The sequence below is a fragment of the Anomaloglossus baeobatrachus genome, unplaced genomic scaffold (genome assembly GCF_048569485.1).
Source record: "Anomaloglossus baeobatrachus isolate aAnoBae1 unplaced genomic scaffold, aAnoBae1.hap1 Scaffold_177, whole genome shotgun sequence".
In the NCBI taxonomy this organism is placed as follows: Eukaryota; Metazoa; Chordata; class Amphibia; order Anura; family Aromobatidae; genus Anomaloglossus; species Anomaloglossus baeobatrachus.
This window is the reverse complement of record NW_027441947.1, coordinates 181,386-205,256: the sequence shown is the minus strand read 5'-3', so window position 1 is coordinate 205,256 and position 23,871 is coordinate 181,386. Positions and strand designations below refer to the sequence as shown.

The following is a 23,871-nucleotide window of genomic DNA, read 5'->3' as shown; positions in this document are numbered from 1 at the left end:
CTGCAGCACATCCCGACACGATGCCCCTAAATATAGCAGAATGATAATACTTTTACTTAAAAATATCTGCCCTATGCTGTGCCCCAGAATAAATAATGGCCCCTCACTGTGTTCTCTGCACAAAAAATGACCCACACACTCTCCCTCTTATGGTACATGCCCTCCACACTGCCCACTTCTTTCCATACTGAGCACACTCTTCACACTGTCCTTTACACCATGTCCCCTTATACTGCCCAGTCTTTATACGGTGCCCTGTGTAGTCTGTGTCCTCCAAACTTCTTTCCAGTTTGCTCCACATCCTCTCTCTCCCCATGCATCACCCCTCATCCTCTCTCTCCCCATACATCACCCGTCACACTCTCTCTCCTCATATATCACCCCTCATTTTCTCTCTCCCCATGCATCACCCCTCATCTTTCTCCCCATGCATCACCCCTCATCTTCTCTCTCCCCATGCATCACCCATCATTCTCTTTCTCCCCATGCATCACCCCTCATCCTCCCTCTCCCCATGCATCACCCCTCATACTCTCTCTCTTTATACTGTGTCCCAAGATTTTTCCCCCTCCCCATCCTCTCTTCCCACCATATTCTGTCCACAGATAGTTCCCTCCCCCACCCTCTTTCTTGTCTTCACAGCTCCACGGGAACACTTATCAGCGTTCTCTTTCACCTCCGCGCTGCGGCCCTGACTTCCGGGTCAGCAATGTGATAAGCTGACCTGATCACATAACAGCCGTCGCTCTGACCCGTAAGTCAGCACTAGCGATCACCGCTTCAATTGTCCTCGCATCTGACAGATACAAGGACAATTGAGTACTGGGAGCCGCGCGCTGCACTTTCTACGAGTGTGGTTGTCAGTGTGACAGCTGCGCTTAGAGAATGGCCGTCTCCCACTACGGGGCCGCAAACGCAGCCCCCGGGCAGACTTTCACACAGCCGCATCAGGCAGCCCGACAGTACCCCACTGACTGTTGCACCCCCGGGGCAGATACCCCACCAGCATCCCCCCTAGATACGCCTCTGCTTATGTTCAGTCCTAGTCATTTCTTGGACTACTTCATACCACATTATGGCCTGGTCAAACTTATTATGGTCCTCTAGCCATCCTTTACAGTTAGTCAGGAAATCCTGCCATGTTTGTGTGACGCCCCAGGAGCGCTGATCCTGTTCGGGGACGCCACAGTGCTGGATAACAGGTAGGTTAACTTCAATGGGAAATTCATGACGCCACTCTCGGTATTGCGGTCAGGACGACCGCCACTACAGTTTAAGGGACACCTGGGGCTGATGGTAGGTGCAGTCAGATGTGGTGGCCTCCCGAGAGTGAGGCTGGCCCCAGGGCCCGGTGTAGGTGTATAGTGCAGCAAGTCGCAGAGTAATCCACACACACAGCAGTAATGTCTTTCAGGGTTTTACTCACTGTTTGTTGTTAGAAGAGTGAGGTATCTGGGGCGATGCTGTGATGAACCAGGAGGGGAACCGGGTATCCCTTTGGCTGACGTCGGGGTGGCTGCTAGCTCGCCTTCCTAGCCCTCTTTGTTTGAGGTGGCCCCGACCTGAAGTCGTGTGGGGCTCACCCAGGGAAGCTGCTTCTGCCAGTTCTCCCCTTTTTGGCCCTTTGTCTGTAGCCTGGACCAAGTGTTTCTGGCTGCTGCCTTCTTCCACTTATGGGCCCTCTCGTTGCTACGTGGCTCCGGACTCTGTGTTGGTTTGATGAAGGGCATGGAGTGCCCCCCACCTGCAGGTTTAGCAGGCCAACTGAATGGGCCCCTGCTCTGGGGACCTGTAACCCCGTGCGGGCAGGGTCTACTGGCAGTCCCCGTACTCGGCCACCTCTCTGCACTCCGGCCTCAGGTAGTTTTCGGGCGGCACTACCAGGTAGCCCTTTCTCCCCCGCCAGCAGCCACGAACGGTGCAGTGTCTGTAAGGGCCCTGCTCACTGCTCTGCCCTCCAGACGCGACTCCTCCACTTCCTTCTCCTTTGGCTGCCTCTGCACAACTCCCTTGTTCCCAGTGACGCCACCCACCACTAGCTGGGAGGCGAGGGCCCCGCCCCCTCCCTGAGTCTGCTCAGGGGTCCCCTCTAGCTGTGTGTGTGTTCCTAGTTACTAGTGTTCCGTGTGTCCACACGCTTATCAGCCATCAGGATTACCTGTATTGTACTGACCCGACTTGGGTGCAGTACTCAGTGGTGCCTGACCAGGTCAGGGGCGCCACATTTGTTCATCCAGTGTTCCATTCATACCTGCATTCACCTTTTCCCAATTTGGTCTACAGCCTTTGATAGCTTCTGCGCCTTTTATGTGTTGTACAACATCAATTGCAGGAGTCCATATCTCCACATCCTCATCCTTACTGGATGAGGATCTACTCTGTGTAGTTCTTATCCTTGCAACAACTCGGAATGACAACAACCACACGACAAAGAACTATGTCTCTGCATCCATGTTGCTTTCAAGGGTAGGACCTTACCTTGCACCACACCACTCGACACTGCGCAAGGTAAATAGTGGCTACTACGTGATACCCCACGTCTGGGGCCCACGAGTTGCCACTTGAGTGATTGCACTGCCGGTACCATGCTTTTGTGGCACACCAGAAGCCACTCAAGAGTGACTGCACTGCCGGTACCTCACGTCTGTGGCACACCAGCAGCCACTCTACTTTACTGCAGTATCTTAATATCTATAATTGGTATCCCAGTATCACAGAGTAGGTAATATAATAATATAGGGCCCTTCTCCCCCCTTGGTTTTCCATGTGAGTGTCTGTACAGCACGCTACACTGGAAAACCCTTAAATCACTTAACGTTTTTTTCTATGGCAGAGAAAGCAGGTAAATATTGCAAGGCAGGTAATGACTATAATCAATGCCCAATCAGGAGGGATGTTAGGTACTGAAAACATCAAAGACAGCAGCAAAATGGAGCTAATGAGAGGACCAGAACAACCAAAACCCTATGAACTGCTGATCATACCCTGGGAATGTTATCAGGGTGTCTTAATAGACCTGTATCACAATTTGTAGTCCATAAATTCAAAGTTCAATGTCTTAAAGGGACGTTGCACTTTTTGCAAAAATGGCAAAAAAAGGACTCGCACTTACAGCAGAGTAAAGATAGTGATTATAAACAGCGGTCACACAAGAGGTATGTAAGATATTGCATGCGTAACACCAAAAGAGCAGCAAAAAGAACTAAAAATAACACTATAAAAAGCAGCGTATTATCAGGGTGCGTGATATAGTTTCTGCAGATTAATTGCTGTGTTAGGCCTAAAACACACTTCCGCATAAAAAGCGGACGTGTGACATTGTCCGTTTTTCGGGTCCGTGTTCCGTTTTTTATGGGTGTTTCTCCGGTACGTATGGCATCCGCATGATGGCATATGCTCTCCGAGTGTACGTGTGGAGGGTCCGTATTAGCATACAATACGTACGTATCTCATCCGTGTGACGTCCGTTTTTACAGATCCGCATTCGTAACCAAATAACGTTGTTAAGCCTTCATCATGAGATCCTGGTGTTCTAAATTGGTCAATTGAGGTCCCACATCGTTGGATAAGGTTTAAAAACTCTTCAAAACATTGATTTTCGCCGCAAAATGTCTCTCTCCAATGAAGCAACCATGTATTTGCTGTGGTTGATATCTAGGCGATTTGGGGTTAGGAGACATATGATTGAAGAAGAACCACCTGTTGAAAAGAGGATGTGGATCCACCTCCTTGTCAAACTAAGGAAGACGCATGGCCATTTTAATATTCTTTATGGAGAAATGCGTAAATTTCCACCTAAATTCCAAGCATACTGCCATATCACCATCCCATCATTTGACAACATCCTTGGATTAGTGTATCAACAAATGAAGCATCAAGACACATGTATGCGGCTCAGCATCTCCCCTGAGGAACGCTTGTTTGTTACTTTACGGTAGGTGTCAAAATGTATACACAGATGTTAATGTGTTGGTTTGAAATGTGTTTCTATGTTCACAGATGCTGCTAAAACCCTGATGTAAACACATACCTCAATGTATGATTGATACTACCTTTTAATATACCATAACTGCACTTTAGAGTCAAATAACATGGTCACATTGCCTAATTTTCCCATTCAAACTTGCAATAGAAAAAGGATACCAGATTCAACACTCAAAATATCATGTTTATTAAACAAAATTTTAAGTAAATTTCCAATATGGAAAAAAACGACTTTTTTCAGATTTCAAAAATAAACATAATAAATTTGACACACATTGTATATATCCAGCCATTGTATTAAACATTAGTAAGTAAACCATATACCACTTTCATAAATATACCTAGTAATGTCATGTCCTTTTCATTTTTAGTTACCTTGCAAACTGGCCAATCCATCGGCAGTCTACATTTTGAATTTTTATTGGGAAGATCGACCATTGGCATGATCATACTGCATACCTGCACTGTGCTATAGGAAACCCTTAAACATCAAGTCATGCAGCAGCCTACATCACAGGATTGGCTGCGCATTTCAGAAGAGTTTTTTCAGATGACATCATTTCCAAACTGTATTGGTGCCATAGACGGAAAGCACATTAGAGTGAAGAAATCACCGAACTCTGGCTCAAGATTTTTTAATTTCCATACGTTTTTTTCTGTAGTTATTTTGGCTTTGGTAGACACTAAGGCTAAGAACGCACTTTGCGTTTTTACCTGCGTTTCAGCTGCGTTTTAGGTCTGTTTTGAGAAGCACCTTTTTCATGCCAAAAGGCATGCGTTTTGGTTTTCCAGCAAAGTCAATGGAAAATGGTGATTTTCAGACTGCACTTTGCATTTCTAAACGCTGCGTTTAATTTGCATATTTTGTGGCAAAAACCATGCGTTCAAAGAAGCAGCATGTCAGTTGTTTTTGCCACTTTGGGTGCATTTTGCTAAAATTGAAGTCAATAAGAAATGGCAAAAACCAAGATTCCTTCAAATTCCTGCATTTTACCTTCTTTTTCAGTGCAGAAAACATGCGTTTTGGACTTCCAAAACGCATGATTTTTGGACAACAAAATAATGATTTCACATGTCCCTTTACACACACACATAGTCCGACAATTAAATTTAAGAAAAATAAGAATTTATAGCTGTTTTTGCAATAAATATTATATTAGCGCTATAATTTTATGAAATATATCTTTTTTCTTTATTAAAATAAAAAATATATATTTGTTCCTTTTTTTTCTCTTTTTTCATTGTGTTTGACTGTTTAAACTTTATTTAGCAGTGTCTTGATGTTTAAAACGCATCTGTCAAAACGCAGGTGGAAAAGCATGCAAAAACCGATGAAAACGCATCAAATACGCGGTAAATACGCATGCGTTTTCAGCGCTAAATTTCTGAAAAAGGCAACTTTGGTCAAATCAATTAATTACACCATAGACGTTTTGACCTGCGTTTTGGACGACGCAAAGTGCGTTCTTAGCCTAACTACTGTTTCATGTTTGCGGATATTGGTGCCTATGGCAGTGCCTCTGATGCGAGAATATTCAGAAGCTAACGTTTAGCAAGACGATTAGTGTCTGACAACCTACATTTGCCTACACCCAGACCTTTACCTGGTACTAATGGCCCTAATGCACCATTTGTCATGGTTGCAGATCAGGGGTTTGCCTTGTCGAGGCATTTGATGCGTCCTTATCCAAGACGTGGACTGGACAGCTCAAAAGCCCAATTTAATAACACATTGGCCAGAGCACGTTGCTATATGGAACGTGCCTTTGGCATTTTAGCATCAAAATGGCACTTTTATCAAACCACCAAACAGCTCCAACCAACCACCGTCAAGGCTGTCATGAAAGCTACAGTAAGGCGGGCTTTGCACGTTGCGATCTTGCTAACAATGTTGGTGCGACGCAGATGCGATTCGGCACGCCCCCTCGCAGGTGCGATATCCTTCGGTCCTTCCGTAATTGTTCATTTGAATTTACACCCGTCAACTTACTGAGCGTTTTAAACAACCATACCAGATTGTTCAGATTGTTGTGCGATTACCATTGTGAATTGTCCTTCAACATGTCATTAGTCTATTTTTCCTTTTGTTTGGTTTTTTAGTCCCTGCTGTGGCTTACTTTTTAATGTTTGTCTCTGTCACTTGTAGGTCATACATTCTGTGTTTTCCTGCCGCATCCAAATTCAGTCCTTGTTTTCAAGAATACTTATCGTGCATCTTGGCTCCTTTCTTTGGATTGGTGTTCGTGTCTTATTTAAGTTGCGACGGTCTGCTCAGCATTTGGTGTTGCCTTTGTTTGTGCGTTAACACGTGTGGTAAGTGTTTTGCTTGTTTTTTTGTATAATCTTGTAATTTGGAATTGTTTTGCTAATACCTACAAATATCATGTTATTGTCTTTAACTTATCAAGTTCAAATCTGATGTATTCGTGCTTAAAGTGATTGTTTATTTATGTTAAAATATTTTATAATGGCTAGTCATTGTTTTTTTTTTTTCTTTCTAAATCATAGACTAACCACAAACAGAAAAAATGTCTGGCTCTAATGAAGAGTTCATCAGAGCATTCATAGAGGAATACAGGGCACATCCATGTCTCTGGCAAGTTAAATCCCACGAATACAGTAACAAATTCATGAAAAAAGCTGCGTATAAAAAACTCATTGAAGTGTACAATACCCATCATGAGCCACACAAGGCATCCGAGCTTCTTGTGCGAAAAAAACTTCAAGCACTTCGAACGGTATTTAAAAAGAGTTAAATAAAGTTGCTGAATCAAAAAAATCTGGTTGTGGTTCCGAAGATATTTATACGCCGAAATTGTGGTATTATGATCTACTACTCTTCACTAGGGACCATGAGCTTCCCAGAGCATCAACCACATTAATTCCACCACTTGAAAAAGAACAGCAAGTGGATAATCTTGATTCAGCTGTTGAACCGGTATGGTTTTTTTTGTGTTTTTTGTGGTTAATTTTTGTTCTGGGTAACGATGTTTAATGCCACATGTTAATTCATGAACTGTTTTTAATGTTTGTGGCAAGTTTTTTTTTTTGTTTTTTGGTTTGTTAAATTATACTCACAATTTAGAAGGCAAAATGATTGTCAATATCAAATATGTGTTTACAAATGTACTATTTGTCATTTTTAATCAAAGTTATTTGATGGTCAAAAATCATATCCAAAAACAAAATAAAATTTTGCTTTTCAAAATATAACAAGATTTTTTATTTTTCATAAATACCAACAGAATTCGCAAGAAAGCCAAGATCAAAGCACTCATGAAGGTCCATCAGACACTCAATCTGGCGTGGATGCGATTCCTACGAATACACCATCGACATCCAACACTGTAGAAGATACAGAAGCTCGTCCCTCACCTGCTTTGCCTCGAAGAAATTATCCAAGACAAACTACACCAGATCCAATGAGTGGTGTTGCACAACTTGTTTCAATAGCGAAAACATTACTAGAAAGGAACAACACTTCCCCTATTTGCGGAATTGCTTATTTAGTCAATGAAAAGATGAAACAAATTGACCATGATTCGGGTTTACTTGCCGAGAAATGGATTTTGTCGGTTTTGAATGCCGCAATCTCTGGAACATTGTCTAAATTAGACCATAAAATCTTTGATGTCACAGTTTCCCCTATTTCAGACACAAATACTCAAGAAGTGCCACTTGATAATTCTGCCGAAATGACGGACAATGAGTTTAATGAATCTGAAAATATACCCATTGTCCGTCATTTGAGACAAAAATCATCTCGCCATCACCCCTTTAAAAAAGGGTGTGGTAAAAAAGCCCATACAAAGACCCGATAATAGTTTGTTTAAACTAAACATTTCTGTTCCAGTTAGCTTAGTAAGCTAATTAAAGTTTACTGTGTATGATTTTGTATTGTAATGTGATGACATTAAATCACATAAATTCCAAAAAATATAGAATGACAGTTGTAAATTTTTATTTATTTTTTTATGTGACAAACCTATTTTGTGTTTAAAAAATCATTATTTGTAGTAAAGTAAAAATAAAAAAAATTAATGATGATGTATTAATGTTTTTTTTCCCTTATTTTTTTAATTTAAAATGTGTTTTCTGTTGAAATATAATGTACAACAGAAGCATTAGAAAGCTGCAAATCACCTTTTTTTTGGTTTAAATTTTTATTGTTTAAACATTTTCGCCATGTTATTTAGTCATCATAACATTATTTTCCCATAATTTGTTTTTTTTTAAAAAAAAAAAAAATTAAAAAAAATAGAATATGATATTATTATCAGTTACACAGAGAAAATATTTATTTAACAGTTTGATGAAACATATTTTTTTTTATTTAAAATAAAAAAAAAAACAAAAACATTTAAATACACAATAATGCATTGTCAAAACAATATTATATAGGCATATGACTCTGCAAAAGTTCAAACAACTTCCCCGAGGCCACATGAATCTCCCGAGCACAGTCAAAAATGTCTTGAACATGGTTTCTGTCTGCATTGTTGGGAATAAAATCATGTTTAAAAAAAAAAAAAGAGAAAAAACATTAACTTAATGTATCATGTTTTCATCTTAATTTAAAAAAAATAAAAAAACCCATCATAATTACCAATTTGCAAAGTTTCATAACTTCCATGATCAGAATTAGAAGGACTTATTGCCCAACCAGATCCAAAACCCACATCTGTAAAATAAAACAAAAAAAAAAAAACTTTATTATAATAATAAGACTAAAAAAATAAACAAACAAATAAACAAATACATACTTGCGTCTGATTCTGAAACCAAACTATCCACTGCTGGCGAAACATTTTGGTCGATCAGTACATCCGGGTTCATCAGAGTCTCATCATCATTTTCAGCCATGTCCACATTTATTGGATTGTTATCTGCTAAGCAATGAAATAATAATATGAAAAAAAACATTACATATATTCAAAATATGGTACCGGATTAATGCTAATATATCTCATACATTTAAAATCTTGTTTAAAAAAACATACCAACTGCATTCATTAATTCTGTCCTCACGGCCTGGACTCTAGAAACACATCTATATTTGAGGTCGGACCACTTCCGTCTGATTTGTACATTTGTTCGGTGCACATCAAATTTCCTCCTCAAGCCATGACGTATCTTTTTTAAGATCTTTCTCCTTCTTTTATAGCTAATCTTAACATCAGCTGTCCCTTCGTACCCCCTTGTATCAATTTGTTCTATGAGGTATTTGACCTCATTCTCTCCCCACACTGCAGAACGTGGCATGGTTGCTCAGTTATCAATTTGCAAAGGATTCAGCATCACATACTGTCTGAATGTAGTTTCACTTTCTGTTGTAATGAAGATATTGTAAACAAAGTTTCTCGGCTATCTGTCTGTAGGTCTGAATATCTGACATGTGTTTTCGTCATGTGTACACATTTGGTTAAGCCTACATGTATTTTGTTCTAAACATTTATTTAAAGCATTTAATTAAAACCAAATATTTCATGAAGAAGAAAAAAATTCAGAATGATGATTTTACCAACAAGCTGACATTTAATACACTCTTACTAATTATGGCCGTGAAAATAAGGCATTATTTAATTTTGGTGGTACGGGTAATGTTTATTACATTTGTTATGAACATAATATTGAATAGAATCCACATTTGTCGATTTTGACATAATCAAAAAATAAAGTATTATACATAATTTCGAACAATCCCAATTGTGAACAATGTAGCAACATAATGTAAAGCACTTTGTATATTTAATCACAAATTACATTTGATTATGTTTTTTGGATCGAAAATACATTATTAAAAAATTAGGGTAAGACATGCAAACCAAATGCACCCGTTCCATTAAATAAATCACAATACTTGTCTCTGTTTAAAATATTTTCATCAGAAATGCGACCAATTACAACAGGTGGATTTAGCGGCGGCAAATGTGGATCATTTTCTCGCCATGATCCTGGAATTACTTCGCCAGTGACGTCGTTAACTGTGTCCACATAGCCAACATGAATATAGTGTCGGCCCTCCCTTTTCCTCAAAAAATTGTGCAGAACACAGCATGCCAGTACTACTTTATCGATGGTTTCGATTTTTAAATTGATTGCAGTATAAAAAATTCTAAACCGGCTTGCTAGAATGCCAAACGCACTTTCAACAACGCGTCTAGCACGTGAAAGGCGGTAATTAAAGACAGTACGTTGTGCATTTAAGGTATTTTGTGGATAAGGTCGTAGTAAAATTTTTTTCAGAGGAAACGCCTCGTCACCCACAAATACAAAATTAAGATTATTGATGGTCTGGGAATTATTGGGTAATCGCAACTGCGATCTTAATAGTCGTCTACCAAATTCAGTATGTTCTAAGGCGCCACCATCGGAGATACGCCCATTCAGACCGACATCTACCATGACAAAATCATAATCTGCGTTTGCGACAGCCATTAAAATAATGCTAAAAAAACCTTTGTAATTGTGGTAAAAAGAACCACTGTGGTGGGGTTGGGTTATCCTGATGTGCTTCCCATCAATGGCGCCACCACAGTTAGGGAATTGCCACTGCAGTTGAAATTGTGAGGCTACCTGCAACCATTCACTTTCATTTTTAGGGAAAGCCATAAAATCACTGAGATTATCAATTATGGCTTGGCAAGTGTCTGGGATGATACTGCTTAATGCAGATAATGAAATAGCAGACGAATATTGTACGTCCGTCAGTGTGCGTCCCGTCGCAAGGAAACGCAGAGTGACACTGAGCCGTTCAACACTGGTCACTGCGGCACGCATGACGGTATTCTGACGGGTAATTTGCTGCTCCACACGCTGCAAAAGGATCTTGAATGAATTCTCGGACATTCGCAAGTAATTTTGAAAGTCATTTGGATGTCGTTCTTGAAGTTCGCGTAATAAATTTAAATGCGAAAATCTGTCCCTTTCCAGCAGCCATTCTCTCGCCCAAATGCGCCCAAAACGTGCATTTCTACGATTGTTCCTGTTAAATTCAATAACTGCAGTAGACGCAGCGACTGCGATGGCAGCACCACATATGGCAAATTCTATGTCTTGATTCATATTTGCAAAAAATAACGTGAAACACCGTAAGAAACAACAAGATATCTGGAAAAAAAAAATAGAAAAATAAGATTTTATACACAATTATTGATTTGAACAAACAAAACAAAAAATTAAATAAATACCTTTCACGTCAACAAGACCAGTCTATTCATCCAAGGCTTTATGTTTCAAGTTGTGACAGGGAAATACCGCAAACATAGGATTACACAAATTGATATGCAACCTAATGTCACACGAAAAACAGAATGAAAGCAAAAAGGGGTCGCATACACAGCCTTTTATAAGGCATGATGAAGAAAGCTAATACGCTGAGCCATTAACCAATTGATTTGCAGTGAAATAATCCATGTTTTGATTAGTAAATAAGGTCCAGGCAAAAACGTTGCAAACCAGTAAATTAAAACACATGATCACAGTTGAACAAACATTGACTTTACACACAACAATTTAGAGACCGACTTGAAAGATAAAACTACGATCGCATGATTGCATCATCCCAATTATGGAAAAGTCGGAGACTGCAACGATCATGCGATGATGACGATTTTTAAGACTATCATCGCATGTAAAAGCATTTACACACTCCAATCTCGCATGCGATGGCGGAAGTACGTCATTTTCGATTTGACCACATCGACATCAAGTAGTATCTGTGTTACATGCTGTGGATGTAGATCAAGAGTTCAAGACTTCCTTACAGGTCTTAGATGAGAGCCCAATTTTTGCAAGTGCAGGAGGGTCCGAAGGGCTATGCCCTAAAAAATTAGATGCTTGTAACTGCCTGCTTTTGTCATTTTGATGAGGCACAAGAGGGGTATTTGTTTTATGTGTAGTGTTTCTTCTATTTAAGGTGGTTTTATTATTTTTCGAAACCCCAGGCATTTTCTTTAATTTTTGTTCAGTACCACATATGTTAATGTAGTACTCTTTAGTTATCTATATAACTTAATTTGGAGGTAGAGCAGGCATTTAGAAGATACAGGTCTGCTCCAGTTCCTTACAGGTAAGGAGCCTCCTGTAGATAAGAGGATTTCTTCAGTTGTCTCAATCAGAACAGCCTCCACTGAGGATCGTATAAGTACCGCACCACAGCTCCACTGCCATGTTACAGCAGCAGGTATAGTGTGTGAGGAGTAACCATGGCAACCTCAGCACAGCATCCCGGCCTCTTCCTCTCCTCACACCCTGGATGCTGTTCAGTCACAAATTCTTTAATGACAATTCATTAGAAGCTTCTTATTCTTTTGGTGTGAAATTAATAAAACTTTCATGTGCTTGAGCTTGGTGACCAAGTGATTTATTTGGTGTTACAGCCACATAATCTGTGATGACAGGAGTCCAGGGATATCAGTGGTGCTGCAGCTTCCCTCACTGCCTGGAAAGATGATTGATATCTAATCTTTTCCTTATCAGAAACAGTTGGTTTTAGGGTTTTCAAATCCACCAACAGTGAATCAAAGATTAGCAGTAGTGAGTTTCTCCTATAAGGCCCCTGAGGACCAATTCATTGGGGGAATCACTATTCTTCAGTGCTTTCACTTTCAGGGGACTCCCAGGCCTAGAATTGTGTCACAGACCTGCCGGGAATAACTCCCTATATCTTTCTCATCTACCTCAGGAAACTGATGAGGCTAGTCTCTAAATGATCACAGGATAATCTATGTCTGATGAAAAAGAATTTGATCAGTGTTTTCTTCTTTGGGTAGATTTGTCGCTTGAACATACTGACTCATAGAGCTCGGTCACCTAGCGTCCATCTAGAACAGCCACAGGCCATGCCCCCTTCAGGATTTTGCTATATGAAGTAAAGGCAGTTCCATACTGGCACTAGGATGCTGTATCCCAAGCAATGCCCAGGGTTCATTAACCAATGCACCCTGCATTTTAAGCTGTTGGGTCAATCGTTTTCTTCAGACCAGTCCAAAGTGGTGTTTCTGATTTCGCACCTTGGTGGAGAAGCTGTCTCCTGGGTCTGTACCTTGTGGGGAAAAAAATAGCCAATTACTACTGACCTCATAGAATTTCTGGAGAGTTTTTGAGGAACTGACACAGGTCATCTCGTCTCCACCCTTTTGAATTAAGACGGAATGATCAGGCACTGGCGAACACCTTTTGGGAAGGTTTTATCTAAGAGAACCAATGATGTACTGGCTGGTCTTGATATACCTACTACCCTGGATGATCTTATCTCCTTTGCCATACGTTATAGGAATGTTCCAAGGAAGTCTTCTGTGTGAAGAAAGCTATCCGCCTGGCTCCATCCTTCCAAAGGCCATTTGATTCTCAGGTTCCTGTTTCTGCTCCTGTTCCTGAGCCTACAAAAGTAATCAGTATCAAAACATCTGATCTACATTATGAAAATCTCCAAATCATGGTACTGTGTTTAGGAGCAGAGCACCTTGTCCAAACCTGTTCTTTGAAGCCGGAAACCTATTACCTGGAATTGGAAGGAGGGATTACCCTCCGCAAAAGCAAGCCTTCTTCCTATTCCTCGTTCCATTCCATGTCTGCATCGTTTGGAGACGTTTAGCTCCCTTAGACGTCATCTGGACTCCAGTTCTATTGGGAATTTTGTTCAGCGAACTGTGGTGGAGCGTTAGCAGATACCAATTCGACACCTTCTGAAGGCCTTGTTGGTGTCATGCATGGATGGAATGCTCCTATCCGAACCCAGATGCTTCATTCCTCAGCAAGTGTAATTATGCATTGGAGATAAACATTCGGAGAAGATCCACTTTTTTTGTGCTTCCAAACTTATCTTTTTTCTAGGTCTGCCTAGCTCCATGCTCTTGAGTCTCGTCTTCCAAATTACGATCCTTATCCATTTAGTTTAACATTGCAATGGCCTTCTGTTCAGAGAAGAATCCTTCAGATCCATTAAACATTGTAAATATATTAGAGTAATTATGACCTGAAATATTTCTATCCTTATCAAAAAAATGCCAGGGACAAAATTTAAGCCCCTGGCCAGGACATTAATCTGCTCAACTGATAAAACTGTGGGTGTCAAAACCAAAATATTACGTCACGTCAAAGCCTACAGATGCTCAGTGTGCAGCATAACAAAAAGGTAACAACGGAAATGGTAAAAAAGGAAGGCCCTGATGATGAGGAGAGGGGTCCTCCTGCAACTCGCATGAATCTGTACCCTACGCTCCCTAGCATCTTTATACAGGTCCTCCCCCACCCGACATCATCACGTGCCTAGACCTTTGCTCGCCCTGATCTCACCATGGCTAGTGAGAAGGCCGACGAAAACAGTAGTCTCACCACTGCACTAATACAACACAATGTAAAGGAGACAAAGGGAAAATAGACACAAAAAGGAAAAACACTTCAAACTCTTCCAATGCAGCTAAACATCACAGCTGCAATAGTCAGAACTCCTCAGCTTCGTCCAGAGACAGGCTCCTTCCATAAAGGTCAGCATAAAATGAGAAGCTATAACCGGTGTCAGATGGTAAGATGCTTGCATTTTTCTAACAAAGGGGAGTGGTCACAAAAGAGATGAACCTGAGATTAAGGCTACAAAGGACAGCCAGAATGGAAAGAGTCCTTAACTCCTACAGCACTAAAAAAAGTAGATTCACTCAAATCAAGTTGTAGACCTATGAACAATAAGGTGCTGTGACCTTCTGATCCCAGACTCACCAGAGGTCTCCTCAGAGAGGGACACACTCATGACACATTATCCATAAATTCATTCATACTCAAGTTCATTTTTTCTTGTTCCGTATTGGAGATCTTCTCATATCCTTCTTATTGGTTCTCCTTCCTCCTCTTCATTTTCTGAATTCCAAAATTCTCTGAATGACGTATTAGAATGACCATTTTCTCTTTGATAATCACTTAAATTATCAGGATTACAGTCTGAAGATTCCAGATCTGTAGATTTTGCAGCGTCCGTGCAATAGTTATTGTGAGGGATTTTCTCCAAGATTTACTTCTGTGAAAGGTGTTTGCCCGACATTGCGCTATGAGCCAAATGTCTATCATGGTGCAGAGAAAGGCGGCAATCGATCTCCCCCTAGAAGTGGACTCCTGGGACAAACGGGACAAATGTGGAGTGGGAAAATGTGTGATCAGTGTTGGACAGAAATAAACTCCATTTTAGTATAGGTTATTACTTATGTTGTGCTCTGATCTGGAAGAACAGGAATTGTGAGCACTTTGGGAATGTCACAGAATGGATTGATAAAGGTATAACTAGATTGTGCCCATTATTTAGAGGAATGTGATATGTACATTGTGTAATGTTCAGCAGAGATTTGGGTAACAGAAGAATGACTTTCACTATCTGCAATTATTATTTTACTTGATGAAGGATAAAAATAAATGATATTCACTGATAAAGGGAGAATAGATCAATAGAGAATTAATCAATAGATGTAAGGGGAAGAGAAATTGAGAATTGTGACAATTTCATCAATCATTGTTGGATATTTGTCTGACAACATCCACTTGTTACACGCCTGTCCCGTGTCTGGGATCTGCTCCCTTCCCCCGCTCTGCTAAACTTTCCTGTGCTCCATGTTGGGCTTTGTAAGTAGCCGGACACGCTCCATGTGCTGAGCTTAACTGGCCTATATAAGGCTACCAAGATACACCCCTGTGTCCTGGTATTAGGACTATTAGTGTGTGCACAGCGACCTGTCTGCAGTCTCCAGAACATCTCCAGACTATCTGTGGCCTCCAGCACCTCAGCTACCAATCTGCCTGTGGCTTCCAGTATGTCTGCCCCTGTCTGAGGTCTCCAGGACGTCTGCGGCTTCCAATACCTCAGTTACCTGTCTGCCTGTGGGTGTCAGTACCTCTGCAGCCTGTCTGCAGTCTCCAGGACTTCTGCTGTATGCCTGTGACTGGTAGTACCTCTGCTACTCGTCCCAGGTTTTCCAGGATATCTGCTCCATGTCCGTCCACGGCTTTCAGCCTCCTGTGTGCCTACAGCCTCCATTACCTCACTGTGTGACCCCCTGACAGAATCCAAGACCATGGCTCCCAATGGTGCAGTTTTTTGGAAAAGTCCCTACACGACTCCGCTCCGCACACCTCGTACACACAGTACACACACGGCTCCGCTCCGCACACCTCGTACACACACGGCTCCGCTCCGCACACCTCGTACACACACGGCTCCGCTCCGCACACCTCGTAAACACACGGCTCCGCTCCGCACACCTCGTACACACACGACTCCGCTCCGCACACCTCGTACACACACGGCTCCGCTCCGCACACCTCGTACACACACGGCTCCGCTCCGCACACCTCGTACACACACGGCTCCGCTCCGCACACCTCGTAAACACACGGCTCCGCTCCGCACACCTCGTAAACACACGGCTTTGCTCCGTACTCCTCGTAAACACACGGCTCCGCTCCGTACACCTCGTACACACACGGCTCCGCTCCGCTACACCTCGTAAACACACGGCTCCGCTCCGCACACCGCGTACACACACGACTCCGCTCCGCACACCTCGTACACACACGGCTCCGCTCCGCACACCTCGTAAACACACGGCTCCGCTCCGCACACCTCGTAAACACACGGCTCCGCTCCGTACTCCTCGTAAACACACGGCTCTGCTCCGTACACCTCGTACACACACGGCTCCGCTCCGTACACCTCGTACACACACGGCTCCGCTCCGCACACCGCGTACACACACGACTCCGCTCCGCACACCTCGTACACACACGGCTCCGCTCCGCACACCTCGTACACACACGGCTCCGCTCCGCACACCTCGTAAACACACGGCTCCGCTCCGCACACCTCGTACACACACGGCTCCGCTCCGCACACCTCGTACACACACGGCTCCGCTCCGCACACCTCGTACACACACGGCTCCGCTCCGCACACCTCGTACACACACGGCTCCGCTCCGCACACCTCGTACACACACGGCTCCGCTCCGCACACCTCGTACACACACGGCTCCGCTCCGTACACCTCGTACACACACGGCTCCGCTCCGTACACCTCGTACACACACGGCTCCGCTCCGTACACCTCGTACACACACGGCTCCGCTCCGTACACCTCGTACACACACGGCTCCGCTCCGTACACCTCGTACACACACGGCTCCGCTCCGTACACCTCGTACACACACGGCTCCGCTCCGTACACCTCGTACACACACGGCTCCGCTCCGTACACCTCGTACACACACGGCTCCGCTCCGTACACATCGTACACACACGGCTCCGCTCCGTACACATCGTACACACACGGCTCCGCTCCGTACAGCTCGTACACACACGGCTCTGCTCCGTACACCTCGTACACACACGGCTCTGCTCCGTACACCTCGTACACACACGGCTCTGCTCCGTACACCTCGTACACACACGGCTCTGCTCCGTACACCTCGTACACACACGGCTCTGCTCCGTACACCTCGTACACACACGGCTCTGCTCCGTACACCTCGTACACACACGGCTCCGCTCCGTACACATCGTACACACACGGCTCCGCTCCGTACACATCGTACACACACGGCTCCGCTCCGTACACCTCGTACACACACGGCTCCGCTCCGTACACCTCGTACACACACGGCTCCGCTCCGTACACATCGTACACACACGGCTCCGCTCCGTACACATCGTACACACACGGCTCCGCTCCGTACAGCTCGTACACACACGGCTCTGCTCCGTACACCTCGTACACACACGGCTCTGCTCCGTACACCTCGTACACACACGGCTCTGCTCCGTACACCTCGTACACACACGGCTCTGCTCCGTACACCTCGTACACACACGGCTCCGCTCCGTACACATCGTACACACACGGCTCCGCTCCGTACACATCGTACACACACGGCTCCGCTCCGTACACCTCGTACACACACGGCTCCGCTCCGTACACCTCGTAAACACACGGCTCCGCTCCGTACACCTCGTACACATACGGCTCCGCTCCGTACACCTCGTACACACACGGCTCCGCTCCGTACACATCGTACACACACGGCTCCGCTCCGTACACATCGTACACACACGGCTCCGCTCCGTACACCTCGTACACACACAGCTCTGCTCCGTACACCTCGTAAACACACGGCTCTGCTCCGTACACCTTGTACACACACGGCTCCGCTCCGTACACCTCGTACACACACGGCTCTGCTCCGTACACCTTGTACACACACTGCTCCGCTCCGTACACCTCGTACACACACAGCTCTGCTCCGTACACCTCGTACACACACGGCTCTGCTACATCCACACTGTAAACCCCTCCTGACCCCACACATAAACTTCCCCTCATCCAGCACCATGACAACCAGCACAGCAGAGTCCTGCATACACTGAGGAGCTGATCATGTGACCCCTGACTCCTCCCCTCCATGTGACATCATCACAGGTCCTGTAAGCACAGAGCAGCCATATATCTAGTGTGCGGCTCTGCAGGTGGAGGTAGGTGCAGGGTATTATATATCTAGTGTGCGGCTCTGCAGGAGGAGGTAGGTGCAGGGTATTATATATCTAGTGTGCGGCTCTGCAGGTGGAGGTAGGTGCAGGGTATTATATATCTAGTGTGCGGCTCTGCAGGTGGAGGTAGGTGCAGGGTATTATATATCTAGTGTGCGGCTCTGCAGGTGGAGGTAGGTGCAGGGTATTATATATCTAGTGTGCGGCTCTGCAGGTGGAGGTAGGTGCAGGGTATTATATATCTAGTGTGCGGCTCTGCAGGTGGAGGTAGGTGCAGGGTATTATATATCTAGTGTGCGGCTCTGCAGGTGGAGGTAGGTGCAGGGTATTATATATCTGGTGTGCGGCTCTGCAGGAGGAGGTAGGTGCAGGGTATTATATATCCAGTGTGCGGCTCTGCAGGTGGAGGTAGGTGCAGGGTATTATATATCTGTGTGCGGCTCTGCAGGTGGAGGTAGGTGCAGGGTATTATATATCTGTGTGCGGCTCTGCAGGTGGAGGTAGGTGCAGGGTATTATATATCTAGTGTGCGGCTCTGCAGGTGGAGGTAGGTGCAGGGTATTATATATCTAGTGTGCGGCTCTGCAGGTGGAGGTAGGTGCAGGGTATTATATATCTAGTGTGCGGCTCTGCAGGTGGAGGTAGGTGCAGGGTATTATATATCTAGTGTGCGGCTCTGCAGGTGGAGGTAGGTGCAGGGTATTATATATCTAGTGTGCGGCTCTGCAGGTGGAGGTAGGTGCAGGGTATTATATATCTAGTGTGCGGCTCTGCAGGTGGAGGTAGGTGCAGGGTATTATATATCTAGTGTGCGGCTCTGCAGGTGGAGGTAGGTGCAGGGTATTATATATCTAGTGTGCGGCTCTGCAGGTGGAGGTAGGTGCAGGGTATTATATATCTGGTGTGCGGCTCTGCAGGAGGAGGTAGGTGCAGGGTATTATATATCCAGTGTGCGGCTCTGCAGGTGGAGGTAGGTGCAGGGTATTATATATCTAGTGTGCGGCTCTGCAGGTGGAGGTAGGTGCAGGGTATTATATATCTGGTGTGCGGCTCTGCAGGTGGAGGTAGGTGCAGGGTATTATATATCTGGTGTGCGGCTCTGCAGGTGGAGGTAGGTGCAGGGTATTATATATCTAGTGTGCGGCTCTGCAGGAGGAGGTAGGTGCAGGGTATTATATATCTGGTGTGCGGCTCTGCAGGTGGAGGTAGGTGCAGGGTATTATATATCTGGTGTGCGGCTCTGCAGGTGGAGGTAGGTGCAGGGTATTATATATCTGGTGTGCGGCTCTGCAGGTGGAGGTAGGTGCAGGGTATTATATATCTAGTGTGCGGCTCTGCAGGTGGAGGTAGGTGCAGGGTATTATATATCTAGTGTGCGGCTCTGCAGGTGGAGGTAGGTGCAGGGTATTATATATCTAGTGTGCGGCTCTGCAGGTGGAGGTAGGTGCAGGGTATTATATATCTAGTGTGCGGCTCTGCAGGTGGAGGTAGGTGCAGGGTATTATATATCTGGTGTGCGGCTCTGCAGGTGGAGGTAGGTGCAGGGTATTATATATCTGGTGTGCGGCTCTGCAGGTGGAGGTAGGTGCAGGGTATTATATATCTGGTGTGCGGCTCTGCAGGTGGAGGTAGGTGCAGGGTATTATATATCTGGTGTGCGGCTCTGCAGGTGGAGGTAGGTGCAGGGTATTATATATCTGGTGTGCGGCTCTGCAGGTGGAGGTAGGTGCAGGGTATTATATATCTAGTGTGCGGCTCTGCAGGTGGAGGTAGGTGCAGGGTATTATATATCTAGTGTGCGGCTCTGCAGGTGGAGGTAGGTGCAGGTTATTATATATCTAGTGTGCGGCTCTGCAGGTGGAGGTAGGTGCAGGGTCTCTCTTATTTTGGGGTCATCATTATCATTAACCCCTTCATTTCTCAACTATTTTCAACTTTAACCAGTTCAGGACCAGTTTCCCGCTATTTCTAACCGGCTCATTTACATTCAGTTTAACCCCTTAAGGATGGAGCCAGTTTTGTACTTCATGACTTGGCCATTTTTTTGCAATTCTGACCAGTGTCACTTTGACAGGATTCGAGAGGTAACGCCAAAAAGTGGACCCCACGGTTTATTACCCACTTTATTACGAGCGTGGTGATTCCACACATGTGGTCAGAAACCTCTGTTTGGACAAATGGGAGGAGCCGGAATAGACGGAGCAATATTTGAATCTCGGAACACAAATTTGGCTGAAATAGATTTCAGGCACCATGTAGCATTTGTAGGGCCCCTAAGGTACCTAAACAGCAGAAACCCCCACAAGTGACCACATTTTGGAAGCTAGACCCCTCAAGGAATTTCTCCATGTGTTTGGTGAGCACCTGGAACCTCCGGAGGCTTCACAGAATTTTAGAACGTTGAGCCGTGAAAATAACAAAAATACATTTTTACCACAAAATTGTTACTTTAAAACGAAACCTTTTATTCACAAGGGCAACAGGAAAAATCCACCATATAATTTATTGTGTAGTTTCTCCTGAGTACACAGATACCTCATATGTGGTGGAAATCAACTGTTTGGGTGCACGGCTGGGATCGGAGGGGAAGGAGCGCTATTTGACTGTAAAATTGGCTGGAATCATTAGCGAATGCCATGTTGCGTTTGGAGAGCCCCTGAGGGGCCTAAACAGAGGAGCTCCCCCACAAGTGATCATATTTTGGAAACTAGACCCCTCAAGGATTTTATTCAGGGGTATATTGAGCATTTTGAACCCACAGGTACTTCACAGAATTTGATAATCTTAGGTCGTCATATTGAAAATCTTCATTTTTTTTAACAAAAATGTTGCTTTAGCACCAAATTTCTCACTTTCAAGAGGAAACACCAAAAAGCACACACAACAGTTTGTTAACCAAATTTGTATGAGCTCATTGATACCCCACATGTGGCCAAAAAACCTCTGTTTGGACAAACGGGAGGGCTCAGAACGGAAGGAACACCATGTGAATTTAGGAAAAGTTGAAATAAATGGCGGACACCATGTCGCGTTTGCAGGGCCCCTAAGGTACCTATACAGCAGAAACACCCCCAGAAGTGACTCAATTTTGGAAACTAGACCACTCAAAAATTTTATTTAGGGTTACAGTGAGCATTTTGACTCCATAGGTAGTTCACAAAAATGTTGCTGTAGTGCCAAATGTCTCACTTTTAGGTTGTGTGCCCACATTCCAGTGACACTGCATCTAGGACTCAGTGTTAGCCCTTCTGTGCAGATGCCAGTGTTGTCCACACGAGAATGCAGCTGCTCGTGCTCACGATCCAGGTTCAGGCCGCTGCGGACTTTATTCTCCCTGCGAAGAACACTCTCATCTCCACAGCATAAACTGATATCCTGCGTAGACCTCAGGAAGCCGCACCGCTGGTCAGTTTATGCTGCAGATAAAAGAAGCACAGTGGGCATGAGATTTATAAACATCCCGCTACTGCGCTTGTACTGCACAACATCGCAGTCAAAACACTCTGCGTCCAAACCGCTGCAAATCCTGATCGTGGGCACATAACCTAAAAGCTAGGATGGATGGATAGATGGCTAGATAAATAGATGTAAAACACATATACAGTTAGGTCCAGAAATATTTGGCCAGTGACACAATTTTGGCGAGTTGGGCTCTGCATGCCACCACATTGAATTTGAAATGAAACCTCTACAACAGAATTCAAGTGCAGATTGTAACGTTTAATTTGAAGGTTTGAACAAAAATATCTGATAGAAATTGTAGGAATTATACACATTTCTTTACAAACACTCCACATTTTAGGAGGTCAAAAGTAATTGGACAAATAAACCAAACCCAAACAAAATATTTTTATTTTCAATATTTTGCTGCGAATCCTTTGGAGGCAATCACTGCCTTAAGTCTGGAACCCATGGACATCACCAAACGCTGGGTTTCCTCCTTCTTAATGCTTTGCCAGGCCTTTACAGCCGCAGCCTTCAGGTCTTGCTTGTTTGTGGGTCTTTCCGTCTTAAGTCTGGATTTGAGCAAGTGAAATGCATGCTCAATTGGGTTAAGATCTGGTGATTGACTTGGCCATTGCAGAATGTCCACTTTTTTGCACTCATGAACTCCTGGGTAGCTTTGGCTGTATGCTTGGGGTCATTGTCCATCTGTACTATGAAGCAACGTCCGATCAACTTTGCGGCATTTGGCTGAATCTGGGCTGAAAGTATATCCCGGTACACTTCAGAATTCATCCGGCTACTCTTGTCTGCTGTTATGTCATCAATAAACACAAGTGACCCAGTGCCATTGAAAGCCATGCATGCCCATGCCATCACGTTGCCTCCACCATGTTTTACAGAGGATGTGGTGTGCCTTGGATCATGTGCCGTTCCCTTTCTTCTCCAAACTTTTATCTTCCCATCATTCTGGTACAGGTTGATCTTTGTCTCATCTGTCCATAGAATACTTTTCCAGAACTGAGCTGGCTTCATGAGGTGTTTTTCAGCAAATTTAACTCTGGCCTGTCTATTTTTGGAATTGATGAATGGTTTGCATCTAGATGTGAACCCTTTGTATTTACTTTCATGGAGTCTTCTCTTTACTGTTGACTTAGAGACAGATACACCTACTTCACTGAGAGTGTTCTGGACTTCAGTTGATGTTGTGAACGGGTTCTTCTTCACCAAAGAAAGTATGCGGCGATCATCCACCACTGTTGTCATCCGTGGACGCCCAGGCCTTTTTGAGTTCCAAAGCTCACCAGTCAATTCCTTTTTTCTCAGAATGTACCCGACTGTTGATTTTGCTACTCCAAGCATGTCTGCTATCTCTCTGATGGATTTTTTCTTTTTTTTCAGCCTCAGGATGTTCTGCTTCACCTCAATTGAGAGTTCCTTAGACCGCATGTTGTCTGGTCACAGCAACAGCTTCCAAATGCAAAACCACACACCTGTAATCAACCCCAGACCTTTTAACTACTTTATTGATTACAGGTTAACGAGGGAGACGCCTTCAGAGTTAATTGCAGCCCTTAGAGTCCCTTGTCCAATTACTTTTGGTCCCTTGAAAAAGACGAGGCTATGCATTACAGAGCTATGATTCCTAAACCCTTTCTCCGATTTGGATGTGAAAACTCTCATATTGCAGCTGGGAGTGTGCACTTTTAGCCCATATTATATATATATATAATTGTATTTCTGAACATGTTTTTGTAAACAGCTAAAATAACAAAACTTGTGTCACTGTCCAAATATTTCTGGACCTGACTGTATAATGTCCCACCCCCCTGCATATTCTAAGCTGGCACCATTTAATAACTTTGATGTGGCACTAAAGGGTGTTTAGCCTTGTATTTAGCCCCCCAAAAAAACCCAAAT

At 44.1% G+C, this 23,871-nt stretch overlaps 1 protein-coding gene across 1 annotated transcript in view; it reads left to right on the top strand.

Moving 5' to 3' along the window:
* The window catches only part of LOC142260752 (uncharacterized), a 62,222-nt gene that overhangs the window by 16,736 nt on the left and 21,615 nt on the right, over positions 1-23,871 (top strand). The window contains exons 8-13 of the mRNA XM_075332075.1: positions 2,284-2,466; positions 7,230-7,776; positions 9,149-9,204; positions 9,447-9,581; positions 13,262-13,426; positions 13,882-13,938. Coding sequence (XP_075188190.1) covers positions 2,284-2,466; positions 7,230-7,776; positions 9,149-9,204; positions 9,447-9,581; positions 13,262-13,426; positions 13,882-13,938 — 1,143 coding nt within the window. The remainder of the gene's footprint in view (positions 1-2,283; positions 2,467-7,229; positions 7,777-9,148; positions 9,205-9,446; positions 9,582-13,261; positions 13,427-13,881; positions 13,939-23,871) is intronic.